Here is a 16,028-nt window from a genome sequence, read left to right as displayed (position 1 = left end):
GACTTTGTATAGATTTGATCGTGTTTTCCCATCTCAGCAGATCTAAGATGGATTTTTTTTTCCATTCCAAAGTCCAACCAGTCATACAGTAATTCATGTACCATAATCATTATATTTGAATATAATTTGGATGAATTGATTATTGTGAGTTATTTCCAACCTGTCTAAAATTAGATGTACTAAATTCTATTCATAATTCTTTGTGGTTTAATTCTTGGCTGTAATGTTTCCTTGATGTGTAAACTAGTTCTCTGTTGTTTTTCTGTCATGCTGTCTAATGAAAGCCAGATACTTGAATACAACCACTCCTCTGTTTCATTCATTCTCTCTTGCTGTTGTGCTCTCTCTCTCTCTCTCGCTCTCTCTCTCTCTCTCTCTCTCTCTCTCTCACACACACACACACACACACACACACACACACACACACACACACACACACACACAGACAGAGTCAGCTACAGTAGCTAGTGGAGTGGCTGTCTGGCCTTTAAAGCTCTACATCATCATCCTCATGCAAACATACCTGACACATCCATGTGTGTATCAGCTGCATCTCGACGTGACTCAAACTGCTGAATCATGTACAGCCGAGATTACGTAGTGGGACAGTGAGCATGAGTGGGGAACCCTTGTAACACACACACCTAAACTAGCCCACTCATGTTTGGACAGACGAGACATACCAGGAATTATGGAAAGCCATGAAAGGAGTAAGTCTGCATGTAAAGTGTGACACTACCGCCATCTTGTGGATAATAGATTTACAACAACACTACAAATATCTGCAGGCCCGTCCATTGCATCGAATGATTGATTTATGTACAGTTACCTAAAGTTCACAGTATCCTCATCAAAATACACCAGATGAATCAACTAACAATAATAATGCGAAGCAACAATCAGACACTGGATTCTCAATTATTGTTCAGTTTAATCCCATTTCACTTTGTGCTCTGTCTGCTTTCGTTCCAATGAGAGCTCTGGGTGAGTCATTCTAGCATTTGATCAGATCATTACCTCTTTGGTTTTTTTTGCTCTTTATGTGTCTGTGAAAAGGCGGCACGGTGGTGCAGTGGTCAGCACTGTCACCTCACAGGAAGGAAGTTCGGGGTTTGGTGCCCCTGCTTCAGCACAGGATCTTTCAGTGTGGAGTCTCCATGTTCTCCCTGTTCCTGTGTGGGTTCTCTCTGGTACTCCAGCTTCCTCCCACAGTCCAAAGACATCAAGAGGGGACGAGGCTGATTGATACTCTAAATTGACTGTAGGTGTGACTGTGAGTGTGAATGGTTGTCTGTCTCTATGTGTTGGCCCTGGGATGAACCAGGGTGAACCCTGCCTCTTGTCTGACAGCTGCTGGGATAGGCTCCAGCCCCCCCGTGACCCTGAACAGGATAAGAGGTAGAAAATGGATGGATGGATGACTGTGAAAATATTTTGAGGCGGGGACTTAACTAAGCCTTGCTCTGTGTAATGTTATTTTGATTGGTTTTATTTTTTGAACCGTACAAACTAAAATTAAATCAATTTAAGGACAAATCACTGAGTCAAATTGTAGCATTTCAAATATATCTTTCACTTTTAAGTAATGAAAAAAATATATACTTATATATCTTATTTTTTAATTAGCTCTGTTTTTCATGCTATGCCGGGGTTCAACTTCTGTCACAAGCAATAGAATTTGGATTAATTTCATAAGCAAAATGTGAATGAATGCACATCCCCCTTTTAATGAGTTTACGTGTCATCTATAAGTTCCTAAGTGTAATTAGCACAAACTTGCTGCAATAATGAATGCAATCAAACTTCAGGATTTAGACGTTTAAATCCTCTCAGAAATCCAACTACCCTGTGGATTCTGTCATAATATAATTCCCTTCAGTACATTAAGTCACTATTTGAAGTTTAAAAGACATAAATATCATGCTATATTATAGTACATTATGGAGCATGTTTAGGTTGAGATAAAAGTTTCATTTTCATTGTCTTGTTTATTTTTTTGCTCTTTTTTTGTACTTTGCTGTTTTCTGTCATGGATTTCAGTTTTATGCCCTTTAATTTTGTTTTTTCGTGGATTTTCATGGATTCAGTATTTTTTATTTAGGAAATGTACCTTTATTTCATTTCTTGCTATTTCATGTGCAAAAAGCTCCAGCTCCAGAGGCCAATGAGGGTGAAGTAGGATCCGCCTACCTGAGTTCAGGAGGAAGTCATTCTGAAGGATCATTTATCATTTACAAGAGCATAGATGGCATCAGTACTCTTCCTCCCTCCAGACTCCTCAGCGCTGTCATACCTGGATTAGCACGAATATCAAAGACTTAGAACCTCATTGTTTGATGATGGATGACGAAACACGCGTCTACAGCCTTTCTCTATCATGAATTAATTCAACTTTAAAGGGAGTTTGAGTTCCACGGTGGATTTCAAAGAATTTAAAGACCTTTAATCACACAATTGAGTGAAAACACAAGCTTCAACACAACTATGATACTTGATCATTCATTTGAGTCAATTGAGTACTTTTCTTGAAAAATACTCCTCATTCACTATTATTATCAACATTATAACCCAAACACGATCATTGGAAAATGTGACAAAATACACAGTGTTTTTGGTTTGGCTTAGCTAGAAATGTGCACAGATGTAGCCAGACGCCTCTCCGCTCCTCTGTGTTACTCATGACTGTAATTCGGTCCAGTTCTATTAGAGTGCTGGTGAGGAACAAGCACAATATGAGGATTCAGATTCTGAAACAAGAAGAAAAAGAAAGAAGTCCTTTAAAAAAAAACCTGTGTGGCCATCATTGGTCCACCAGAGAGCACTGACGAGTCCTATTTTCAGCTGTAGAGCTTCTGATCACAGTAAGAAAAGAAGTGTATTAGTATTAGAAGTACACCATCAGGTGGTAAAAATGCATTAATATATTTACCATTAAGATTTCAGTTTTTATATTAAGTTGTATTGATAAGAATGAAATGAATAATTTACTATAGCTTTCCAACTTTATTAACAGCCATACTGAAAGTTTTAATTGACATCTGTTCAAAGGGGGATCGTGGAAACCTCGCTGCTTTGCTCTTTATGGACTTCAGCACTGCATTTGATACCGTGGAACTTCATTCTATAAAGCAGACTGGAGAACTATCTTGGTCTGTCTGGCTTGGAGTTGAAATTTTTCATATCTTTCTTACAGACCGGAGACTTCTTTGTGGCTATCGGGAACTGTGTGTCTGAGCAAATAAAAATGACTTGTGGCGTTCCCCTGGGATCGATTCTTGGACATCTTATTCAATCTGTATATGTGTCCGCTTTTTCAAATTTTGCAGATGACACAGCTTTACCTTGGTCTGTCAACTAATGAACACAGTCCGCTGGAGTCACTTACTGAGTGCATCGATGAAATCAACGAGTGGATGAGACACGATTTTATTCAGCTAAATTAAGAAACAGAAATGATTGTATTTGGTGCCGAAGAGAAGAGACAGAGACTATGTGCTCACCTTGAATCCCTCAGCTTGAAGACTAAAACCCAGGTCAGAAGTCTATGCATAGTTGTGGTCTACCATCTAACGCCCATGGTCAGATTTAAGGCATAACAGCCGGTTTTTACTACCTCAAAAATATTGCATAAATCAAAGACTTCATGTCAATGCAGGACCTTGAGATGCATTTGTTTTTTTGTTTTTTGCATTTGTTTTTAGCAGACTTGACTACTCTATTAGCACCTTTGCTGACCCAAAAAATACATCTGTTAAAAAACTACAATATATCCCAAATCCTACTCCCCAGGTCCTCATTCGAACTAAGAGGAGGGATTACATCACCGCAGGGCTGAGATTGCTTCCTGCACAGATAATAGACTTTAAAATTCTCTTATTGACAGCTCAAACCCAGAACCTTCTTGCTGTGCGGCGACACTGCTAACCGCTGCACCACCGTGCTGCCCTACCTGATACTCACAAAATTTAATTCAGTTCGTACTTGGAACCAAATTTTGGTACCAAACCCTACCTGTACCTTGAATGTCCACATTTTAAATCAGAAAATGCAGACATTTCTTAGATTATATACAATTCCACAAATAAAACATCATATATATACCTGATATGAGTCCCATTATACATACTGGGTACAGTTCTTGTCACTTCTTTCTAATTTACTCGGATCTTGACAGGTCTGTGGAAAACAAAAGTTAAATCCAAAGCGACCTGGAAAAGGAATATTTTACAAAAAATCTAAAAATTATAAATCATCTCACATTAAGGAGTTGGAAAAAAGTTGTAGATATTTACAGGACTAGAAGAAAGACTGATGAAGAGAGAGTCCTGATTGAGTAATTCAAGTAAAATGATATAAAAACAACATAAAGAGTGTATAAATACCATCTTTTTCCAGGTAAAGGGCTATAAGAGATAAGCTACAAGACAATATTATAATAATAAAATTTACTAACTCGATCAGGGGCCTGAAAAGGGTGTGGAATTATGAAATTATGATGCAGATGATTTTAGACACGCTGACGAGTTTGACAGACATGACATTTTATCTGACAACTCGATTTCCAGTCTTTGAAAAACTTTTCCTCAAAAGTTCAAGAGCTCTGTGGCAAAAAGTTCAACAGAAAGTTGTCTCAAACAATACTACGTTGCAGCATGCGTGTGATGAACAGTTGTGTCATGTTGTGTTGTTAGGGGAAGGTACCCTGTACTCTCGCAGGATCAATTAGTCAGTTTGATCACAACAGGTCTGACTGTTCTCCTGTGAGAAGCCAGCTGATAGAAGGAGAAAAACAGAACAGGGCTCCCCCGAGGACAACTGAGACACTACAGTGACATTGTGGGGAAGTTGTCTGGAGTTGGCCTCCTAGAGGGGTGGGGAGAAAAGTAAAAAGCTAACTTTATAATCTGTTACAATTATAGTATGTATTTACTTTGTGTACTCCTGACCTCAGCCGCTCTCATGCCTTAACTTGTCAAGTGATGCTAACACCTTGCACTACTACCAGTAAATTATGAAGTGCACAGTTCCTTTACTTGAGTAAAAGTCAAAATGCTCAGATAACACTCCGTTAAAAGTAAAAACTCTCCAACAAAGTTCTTCTAAAAGTGATGAGAGTGATATTTGTGTGTTCCTGTGCTCCTGCGGGAGCATTCATCCTGGTATTCCTGACCTCTAAAGGTCATGTTACAATGGTGTTTGATGGAGCTGTGCTGCTCTTGAAGATGTCAGACTTCACATTTGAAAGTATGATGATATGATGATCTTTCCCTTCAAAGTTAACTATTCGCTGATGGTTTCAAATACATGATGCGGTGGAAAAATATTCTTTGAAATGCAGTTTCTAAAAATATAAATACTCAAACAAAGTACAGATACACTGACATTGAACCCAAGTAAAAAACATCAAGTAAAAAATACTTAATTTCCACCACTGACTACTACGACAACGGCTTATCAATATTACTAGTAGCACAACTATCAATGCTACGACTGCTGCTAAAAGTAATACTATATTGTGAGAAATTCATGAATATCATTGACACACTATTGGAGGTATTCATTTTGGCAGCTACTTTTAAATAAGTTTTAGTCCGGCAAATTACCTTGTTAGTTTCAATCATCATTATCGTCATAATTTTGTTTCCATATTGTTTTATAAATTTTGGTGACTTAAAACCTGAGCATTTAGTCTTAAATAGCCAAAGAAAACTGCTACTATTTTTTTTTATCGAGTTTTAGTTGATTTCTTTGTGGTAAACCTGAAGGTGCCTCTTCAGGTTATTATCATTTTTCTTAATTTAACTCTTTTATGCATTTAATTATTGTTTAGCTTAATTGATAAAGCTAACAGTTTAGTCAACACCTTTTTTTAACAACTATGACTCCTTGTTTTGAGTTATTTAGAAAATAAATCATCTCTTTATAAGGCTCTTGAGTGTTTACTGTCAAATTTCCTTTATTGCACGTGGTTGTGTAATCAAATCTATCACTGGATTTGTAAGCATCTCTTCAAGGAAACAGTCAACTGATTTCCTAGCAAATGCTAACTTTGGATGAATATACAGTGTATAATAGCCCTACTGTACATAGCAGGAGGACCGGGTTGCTTTACGCCGTTAAAGTAAATGGAAAGGTGTTTAATTCCCTCCAGAGGCTAATTTGTGAATTTTCTAGCAGAATGTTGAATAACAATGAAATCTCTCACAGGGAAAATCTGAACCTCAATAATACACACGGGAGGCTAACGTCACTAAATTAGAGACAATGCCATAAGATCCCTATGGCCAATACTGTATGTGTGAGTTTGAATTCAGAGGTCTTATGGCCCCTTGGCTCTAATAGTCTCCAGTGTAAACTCAGAATTGGAAATTAAAAAAAATTATGGCTGCTTGTAGCGCAGGAATAGAGGCAGGAGTCTGGGAACGCAACAAACCGTCCATGCGAAAAATGCCTGAAGCTTGGTTGAGTCACCTGCATTGACTGAGACGCTAACTAGCTAAAGTGTGGATCATCTGTGGAGTTTGTAAATAAATATTGGTAAGTTTGGCTGTTGTTAGCTGTCAGAGGCCGTTAGATACTTGAATATACATGGTTGCCTAATAATGCATTTTGGAGTCACAAATAAGGAAAGGAGGCGGGAAAAACAAGTTCCTGAGATCAAAGCACTTAGTTGTGATTACTAGAAAGGCAAAATACACTTCTCAGGTAAAGTATCCATTTAGTCCACTACAATTGCTTATTCCATGTTGTACTCCTGCTTACATAGTTAAGGCCAGCACACAGGCATGTGTCCCCCTCCTGGTAAACGGTGCAATGTGTCTTTATTTCCACCTCTCTGAGCAAAATAAGCATTTTTTCTTTTTTTTGAGGTTTTTGGATTATCAAATCAATTTCAATGTGTTTGACACAAGAAAAGCAACAACATAATCAAAACAAGACAATCCAACTATTCTATAGTTGCTCCCTCACTAAGGTACAAGGTCACAGAAAGTTCATTACAACATGTTGCAATGTAATTCTTGCAGCCTAATCTGCCCCCCCCCCCCCCCCCGATTATCCCAAAAGGTTTGGGACAGTGCTCACAACTCATTAACTGTCTCAGTAGGCAGAGTTGTGTCAGTTTTCATCTCAGGGGTAACTAAGCTTGAACATTCTACTTGTGGGGAATGAAAGAAGAAAACAATCTGGATCTCAGGATGAAAAAAACAACAAGGATTTACTCTGTCACAAAGTGCATTGTATGACCCCTAATCCCCATAGTAAATTCTTATTCTTTGGTAAATAAGAATCCTAAAGTAACAAAGTGAGCAAATATAAGAGGATTATGAATTAAAGTGATGCTTTACCCACAAAGTGTAATTTCAAGTCTCACAAAGACTTTTTAGTGACTCTAGAATGCAGGAAGAGCCAGCTAGTTTTTTGTTTTTGTTTTTTAGCTTTAAGCGAATTAGGCCAATGACCACAAACTACCAAGAACAGGTAAAATTTCTATAGTCATCTGTTTTAAATGTTACAAGCCAATCCTGCAATATAAACCATGTTTTCTTTTTCCATCCACACCTTTAGTAACTCACAAACAGTTTGATTTGACCAACGCTACCCCTTACAGTTTTGTGCTTGCTCACATTTAGTTGAACCAACTTGCTCACACTCACCTGTAATCGTTCATGGCAACATCACACCCTGAAGGGTTATAGTATAGTATCTTTGTATTAAAAATCAAACTGTTTGTGGATGCAAACATACAACTGAATAAAGAAGACCGGAAAATGCATTTGAGTGTTTACAAACTGACATTTTTGGACAGTTTTGCTATTGTTTGTAGATGATGGCAATTGGGCATTATTAGCTTCAAGCTAGATATACCTGGCTTCACAAAGAACTGATACAACAGTGAAAAATCATTTTTGTGCGCTCAGGGCATTTACATATGAACACTTGAAAGCCAATACTCTTTGGGCGAAGGTTTGCCTTTTTATTCATTTATTTCATTTTTTTGATAGGGAGCTCAACAAAGTATGACATCCACTTGTACAAATAAGTTGATCCTAATTTGGCTTTTAGTAAAGAAAAATAGAAAGAGAGAAAAAATACACTGATTCGATGTTGAAAATCATTTGTGACCGCAGAAAGCATATGACTGTTCATGGGTGTGAACGACAGCTGAACAGAAGCTGAGATTCCTGTGTCGATGTGACTCTCTGACTGGACTGCTGCAGATCAAGAGACTAGCCTACATTTACAAGGTGGATGCTTCTACCACGCACCTATTCTCAATAGTTAGTGTCCATCATCAAGGAATGAAAATTTCTGTGAAGGAGAACGAGAGTTGTGTCATCTGCAAACATACCGGTATTCGGAGAAAACAAACATTGGAAACATTAAACAAAACATTAATATAAATAAGAAACACTAAAGGTCCCAGAATGGACACCTGAGGGACCCCATATAGTCTTGCTTTGTTGGAATAACAACCCTTTATAAAGACTAACCTCTATCAGAGAGATAATATTTCAGCCGTTTATACAATAACATGAAACACATTATCAAACTTTTTGGGGGACAAAATATGATCAGAAACCATGGCAACATCTTTTGTAAAGTCTAAAAAAAAATACGACACATCATTATTACCAAATGAAGAGACAATTTGGTCAGTAAGGTGATTACTGAATTCCCTCAAACTTTGCACCACATAGAGTATGTTATGAACTGGCAGTACTTCTACTAAATACTTTTAAGGAAACAAAAGGCTGTTTTACAGTGCACTGCAATATCAAACAACCCAGCAGTCAACTCCAAGTCTTTCTCTGTATCATGCCATGTCCTGATATGTTGCGTAATGCATCAAGTCCAACTGCATGCATGCCACGGCACAGGGCCAAAATATAAGTTTGTCAAGCAGTACTCTACAACATCACTGGTCATGTGGCAGTCAAATAAAATATTAATTTGGGTGTTCAAAAGAACTTTCCCCACATTTAGCAGTTTGAATTTAAGAAACAATGAGTCAAGAATGAAATCCAAAATTTAAATAGATATTGTTATTGTGATTATAATCCAAACCTAAATAACAAACTCTGCGTGGACAACAGCATAATGATTACTTTTTGGCCATCAGCATCATCAAAGTATCTCTCTTAATTAACACGATGACACTGGCAGAGTCCGAGTATTCTCTCTGAATAAGCTGCAGATGTCAATGGTTTGGGAGTTTTTTGGTTAGCTAAAAAATAATAACGGCCCTGTTCGAGATGACGGACAACCAATTGTCAGGGGATGTGGAAAAAAGTCATTTGTGCCGACAACAAACACAAACACATCAAATACAGCAAATCAACTGAAGCTCGAGTGAGGTAAGAGCACATCTGTGAGCAGGGGCGGAATGAATGATTTGAGGGCACTCGCAAAAACTGGCTGACCTTGCCATTTCCCAATTCTCTGACTGGGAATTTTGGTACTGGCAGCCATAGTGCAGAAAGAGAACCATTCTAACCCAAGAAATTATAATCATGGTTTATCACTCTCGTGCTTAGTTACCACTTACTTGTTCTCCCTAAAAATATGTTGAAGGTGCATTGTAGAATTATGCTGATATGGTCAAATAATTGCATTCTGAAAGGCAGGAAGGAAGGTTTTGTTTGTTTTTTCTGATGACAAAGAGCTGACTCAGGGGATTTGACCTGCTCTTATGGCACCTCCTGTTGAAACCGTGAAACCAGTGTCCTGACAGGCTGACAGAGTACCTCAATCTACATAAAAAGACCATGATGACAGCACTAATGCTGATGAGGAGATATTTTTCTCTGCACTGAGGCAATTTTGCTATGGAGCTGTTCAATCCACCTTTTGGGAGAAACGCCACTTTTATTCATCCTGCTTATTTCATGATAACTGGTTTATCTGGCATCCCAAATATAAAATATTACTATGTCTTCCTCTTCTTTGTGTATATTGTTTCAGTGGTAGGGAATACAATTGTGATGGCTGTGATATACTTGGATCATAATCTGAGAACTCCTAAATATATTGCAGTTTTTAATCTAGCGTTCGTGGACCTGTTTGGTAACTCTGCTTTGGTGCCAAAGCTCCTTGACATCTTTCTGTTGAACCACCACTACATTCCCTTCAACAACTGCATGGCATTTCTCTTTTTCTGCTATACCTGTCTGTCCATGCAGTCTTTTAATCTGGTTGCTCTTGCCTATGACAGACTGATTGCGATCATCTTCCCTCTGCATTATCAAGTGAAGGTGACACACAAATTCATGCTTTCTCTGATTGTCTCTTTCTGGGTCTTTGTTATTATTCTTGTACTCATCGCAGTTGGACTTATTACAAGACTTTCCTTCTGTAAATCGGTGGTCATTAATAGCTATTTCTGCGACCATGGCCAGATATACAGACTTGCATGCAACAGCCATTTTCCTAATTATGTTGTGAGCTGTTTGTTCCCAGTTCTTATATTTTGGATTCCGCTAGCATTTATCTTGATAAGTTATTTATATATTGGCTTTACTTTGGCTAACGTGGCCACCGTACACGAAACCCTCAAAGCCTTTAAAACCTGCATAGCTCATCTTTCATTAGTGGCTATCTATTTCATCCCTCTGTTGATTACATTTACCCTGATGGAAAATATACATCCAAATGCCAGGATCATAAATCTGTCTCTGACATCTGTCTTCCCTCCCATGTTGAACCCCATCATTTATGTCCTGCAAACACAAGAAATCAAAGAATCTGTAAAAAAGTTGTTAAAAATCAGAGGGAAATCAAAAACTGCAAAGAAAAAATTTACTATACTTTGTCCATTTGTTGATTGACTGTAATTTTCCTTTAACTTCATTGCTCATCATAAAATATGAGCAAAGAATTGTAATTAACATCAAGCACATATTTATAAATTGAGTGTAAACTGTACACAATAAGAAGTGCAATTAGATGTTTTTACTGAAAGGTGTAAATATGTGACATTGGTTGGGGTTGATGTTACAGAAATATCTACATCAGAAAGCTGTAAAAGTAATAATAATAAAAGAAAATGAAGGACAGCAAGGAAACATGAAAATGCTGTGAATGCATTATTTCTTTGTCTTTGTTTGTGATGCAAATGTCAATGTAAACATGCTAACATATTCACGGCCTGATAATCAACATCAAACATACTAAATATTTTGCTAAATTATCCTGTCTACTTACCTGGAACTTTATTATGCTATCTATTTATTGTTCATTTATTAGTTATTTAATTGTTAGCAGTTTTGTATTTGATAGCGAGGAACTGCTGTTTTCGATAGGACATTTTTGTCAGTGAAAAGCGTCATGTCTTTTTTCCATAAGCGCTGACTGATATTATTCCCAAAGAATCAAAACTGCATTCACTCTGTCATGAAGACAGGACTGTGTGTGCGTTGTGACGCCTTGTTCGTCTGCCTCAGCTGTTGCCTAACTTCAAAAAAATTGCAGCGGGACTTCTGATGAATACTAAACCCACCTTTCAACAGCCCAGTCATTCTTTGAAATGTCAATTTGAAAATTGAACTTGACTTAAAAGCTTCAGCATGGCATGACAGAATGACTTCGAACAAACTGTTGCCTGGATGAAATCTGCTAATTTAGGGCTGCTAGCTCTTTCCTTGTTCACATAGCCTCTCCCAGGACAGGTAACTCGGGTTTGCAGTTAGTTTTCAGACTGCTGACTCTGGGATTTAACTCCTGAGCCACACGTACCTCTATTGAAATGAAAATACAGAGAGGGAATGAGAATAATAGCCACACCAACGCAGTTTTGGAAGTGGCACAGTTAGAACTTCATAACCATTCCATTTCCATGTACTGTCTGCTTAAAAATTTCAATGAACATATGCACTCAAAATACAAAAATGAAAACACAAAACAAAACAGTGAAGCACAACTAAACAGTGTTGCGAAAATAAAATGTTGCAGAGATCTGAACCTATGGTGGAGCTAAAAATGCAGTGATAATTATCTTGTGGTGGACATGTTCAAATACATTCTAGTGCATTCACGTAGCGGGAAAAGGTGAAATTCCTTTTTTAAGGATCTCGTATTCCGTGATGGTTTAGCAGATGTTGTTCTCCCACTCAAGACGTCAGAACTTTTCAACTTCCCAGTTGGTCATTAACACACTACTCCTCTGTTTTTCAAACGAACTAATTAACTTCTTTAATGCTTCATCGGTATTGGCTGTGTCATCTCCGGCAGGGTCATTCAGGGCCTAACTGTCTTGGGAGTCAAAAGGGAACTTGAGCGTGCTAGATTTTAAGTTATGACCAACTCCTCTAACAGTTAAAGCTCTGTCACAGAGAGCTAGAGGCAGATGAGGTGGCCTCTGCCTCCACAAGACATTGCACAGCTGATATTACGAGGTCTTCTTTCTCTCTGTAAGGCAATTTGAAAACCGACAAATCTTCAAATGGAGTTGTTCAACTCTGCTCTCGGGAGAAACATCACATTTGTGCGTCCTGCGTATTTCATAGTCGGTGGTTTTGTTGGCGTACCTAATGTTATCTATTACTATGTCTTTCTTTTTATAATATATGTCGTATCTGTGGTGGGAAACTCAATTGTGATGATTGTAATTGTCATGGATCATAACCTGAGAACTCCTAAATATATTGTCGTTTTCAATCTAGCTCTTGCAGATATTTTACATAGCACAGCTTTGTTACCAAAGGTCCTTGACATCTTCCTCTTTAACCATCAGAAAATCTCCTACAATGAGTGCTTGACTTTTATGTTTTTCTGCTTCATGTCCTTTTCTATGCAGGCTCTTAATCTGGTTGCTCTCTCCTACGACAGACTGATAGCCATCATCTACCCTTTGCACTATCAAGTGAAGGTGACCCACAAGTTAATGTTTAGCTTGGTTGGTGCTTTCTGGGCCTTTGTCATTATTCTTGTACTCCATGCAGTCAGCCTCATTACAAGACTTTCCTTCTGTAAATCTGTGCTTATCAACAGCTACTACTGTGACCATGGCCCAGTTTATCGTTTAGCCTGCAATGATGTTACACCCAGCTTTATAATTGCTGTCATATCAATTGCTTCTGTTCTTTGGATTCCACTAATATTTATCTTGGCAAGTTACTGCTGTATTGGCTATGCTTTGACAAAAATCTCCACAGCTCAGGAAAGAATTAAAGCCTGCAAAACCTGCACAGGTCACCTTTCATTAGTGGCGATGAATTTCCTTCCTGTCATATTTGTATATCGCTTTGGAGGGACAATTCATCCGAACGCCAGGATCATCAATCTGTCTCTGACTGCTGTGCTCCCTCCCATGTTGAACCCGATTGTTTATGTTTTACAGACACAGGAAATCAAAGCATCTGTGAAAAAGTTGATGAAAATCAAAAGGCAACCCAAAATTGGGCCGTAGAATTAAAAGATATTTAGTCTGAGTTGAATTATTATTGTTACCAGAAAGATGAAATATTAGATTTGGCATCGGCGGGATAGTCCAGTCTCTCTTAGGCTGTCCTGCCATCTTTTGTTTCCTTGTAAAAAGTACTAGGGTAATTGGACTTGACATTGTCAAGATGAACAGTAAAGCACATCTAGATGCATGATTTCCACATTATGTGTTTGAGCCTGCTTAGTAAACTACAGTATCTGACATTATGAAGATCCTTTTCATGAGAAAACTCATGAGACTGGAAACAGAGCTGGTCCACACTTGAGCAAGGGTTTAGAGTTTACAGTCAACACTGCTCACAATATAATGAATCAATTCAATCACTTTGGAAATTATTTAAACGTATGTATTCATACAAACATGTATATTTTTTAGTTCATATCTGTTCCAAATATTCTCAAGTTAATGCGCAGTGATTTAGTTTCAAATTTTAATTTACGAGAATCAACATTTTTGCAACAAAATAAGCACAACAAATGTACTACAGTTTTCTAGCTGTACAGTTTTCTGGCATTTGGATTTTGGATGAAATGTTTTAGAATAAACTGTCAGGTAAACTTGCAACAATTGATTGATACCAAAAGGTAATCAGCAACAATTTTGCTAATAGGATCGTTATTCCAGTCATTTCCCAAGTAATAATGTCAAACTTATGCTGAAATTAACTTTTCAAATGTGAATACTAAAGGTTTATCTTTGCTGTTTATGATAATGCATACAGTATGAATGAAGCTGGAAACAGTTCACATTTAATTTTGAAATGTACCTGAACAATGACTATAACACCCATATCGTAGCCTGCTGTCAAAACCATGAATGGACAAATCATTGTGTTTCTCTGTCATAATACTCGCTTGATGGCTCACTATGGGATGCACGCCCCGTAGCAGCCCTCAGAAGCATAAATCTCATTACGCCAATCCTGATTGGCTGGTGAACTTTGTCAGTCCGGATCCTGGTAGCCCCACTGACCATGAATACCTCTTGCGCACATCACCACCTCATTCAAACACCTCTTCTCAGTCAGAGCATATCTCTCGTTCTGGGTTAGCTAGCTAAATTGTCCACAGACAGATCTTATTGTGCGTCTGTAGCTGGGCGCTAACCAGCTTGGGGCATCTCTGAGGGACTGACCGCTCCTCTGTCTGCAGTAAGTGGGGAGTGTTTGTAGACTGGTGTCACAGGAATGGCCACATTTCTTTTCAGTGTCCGGTGGGGACAATGTTGTCATTCCTGCAAGACCTGATTGACAAGAGGAAAGCCTTCGCCACAATTAAGTTCTACTTGGTGGCTAGGGCTGCCTGTCATGTGGGGTTTGGGAATCAAACTGTGAGCCTGCACCCGCTGGTTTGCCGTTTTATTAGGGAAGCATGCAGGCTTCTCCTCATTTCCAGACTACTGGTGCTGTCATGGGATCTGGTTGTGGTTCTGGAGGGGCTTAGGGGGAGAGAGTGGACATTGGGGGGAGAGAGTGGACATTAACCACGTGCCTCTCAAGACAGCGTTTTTACTGGCTCTGGCCTTGGCTAAACAAGTCAGTGACATCCATGCGCTTTCAGTGCATCCATCATGCTCTCAGTTCTTCCCAGGGGATGTGAGGATGGTTCTGAGGTCCAATCCGGCATTCGTGCCTAAAGTGGGGGGCTCCTGTTCTCCTATTGATTTTGTGGCCTTTGCTGCCTCACCAGAGGAGCAGTGCCTACAGCTGTTGTGTCCAGTCCGTGCTGTGTGCACTTACATGGATAGGATGATTGGTTTCAGGAGAAGAGACCAGCTGTTCGTCTCCTGGGCTGGTCCTCATGAGGGGAAACCGATCATAAAACACTGGGTAGCAGAGGCGATTGCTTTGGCTTACTTATGTCAGGGTTTGCAGCCTCCTGGAGGCCTGTGACTAGGGGCATGGCCACATCCTGAACCCTGTTCGGGGGGAGGGTTCTTTTTAGGACATTTGTGCGGTGGTGAGTTGGTCCTCACCACTCACTTCTGTTTGTTTCTATATGCTAGATGTTTTCGCTCCGTGCTTGGCACAAGCGGTTTTGCAGTCCTAATTGATACAGGATACCCTCTCTGATGGTTGGTGGATGATAAATAAGTTTGTCTGGTAATACAGGAGCTACCGTATCCCACAGTGAGACATCGAGCAAGGGTTATGAAAGAGAACTTGAGGTTATTTACATAACCCCGGTTCTCTGAGTAATATGAATGAGCCCTTCTTGCTTGGGCGAGTGAAAAGAGGTGCTTATCTTGAATGATAACTACCTGTTGCGGACTGACACAGTTCACCAGCCAATCAGGACTGGCATAATGAGATTAATGCTTCTGGGGGCTGCTTCGGGGCGTGCATCCCATCGTGAGACATCTCACTCATGTTACTCAGAGAACTGGGGTTATGTAAATAACCTCAGGTTTTATATCACAATGTATGTTGAGGTGGGTCATCCTTCGCACAACCACTCTATGAATATCTTGTAAGTATTCATATACAAGTAGTCACTTCTTTCCCAAAACATTTTTAAATAAAGGTGTTTTAAACTATGTAAAGGTGATGATCAAGTGTTTGCGCCACAACAGCGTTTATTGGCCTGAG

At 38.9% G+C, this 16,028-nt stretch overlaps 2 protein-coding genes across 2 annotated transcripts; both read left to right on the top strand.

The window, feature by feature from the left end:
• Nucleotides 1–9,827: 9,827 nt before the first annotated feature.
• LOC147248634 (olfactory receptor 1-like) lies at nt 9,828–10,826 on the top strand. Its single transcript, XM_086179100.1, has one exon. The coding sequence runs from the start codon at nt 9,828–9,830 to the stop codon at nt 10,824–10,826; it is 999 nt and encodes a 332-aa protein (XP_086035226.1).
• Nucleotides 10,827–12,439: 1,613 nt separating this feature from the next.
• Nucleotides 12,440–13,405, top strand: LOC147248633 (olfactory receptor 6C4-like). The gene has a single exon (XM_086179099.1). The coding sequence runs from the start codon at nt 12,440–12,442 to the stop codon at nt 13,403–13,405; it is 966 nt and encodes a 321-aa protein (XP_086035225.1).
• Nucleotides 13,406–16,028: the final 2,623 nt, after the last annotated feature.

Source organism: Aulostomus chinensis, chromosome 15 (assembly GCF_037954235.1).
Source record: "Aulostomus chinensis isolate RoL2024-O1b breed Wild chromosome 15, RoL_Achi_v1.0, whole genome shotgun sequence".
In the NCBI taxonomy this organism is placed as follows: Eukaryota; Metazoa; Chordata; class Actinopteri; order Syngnathiformes; family Aulostomidae; genus Aulostomus; species Aulostomus chinensis.
The sequence above is the reverse complement of the archived record's forward strand: the minus strand, read 5'-3'. Positions and strand labels throughout refer to the sequence as shown.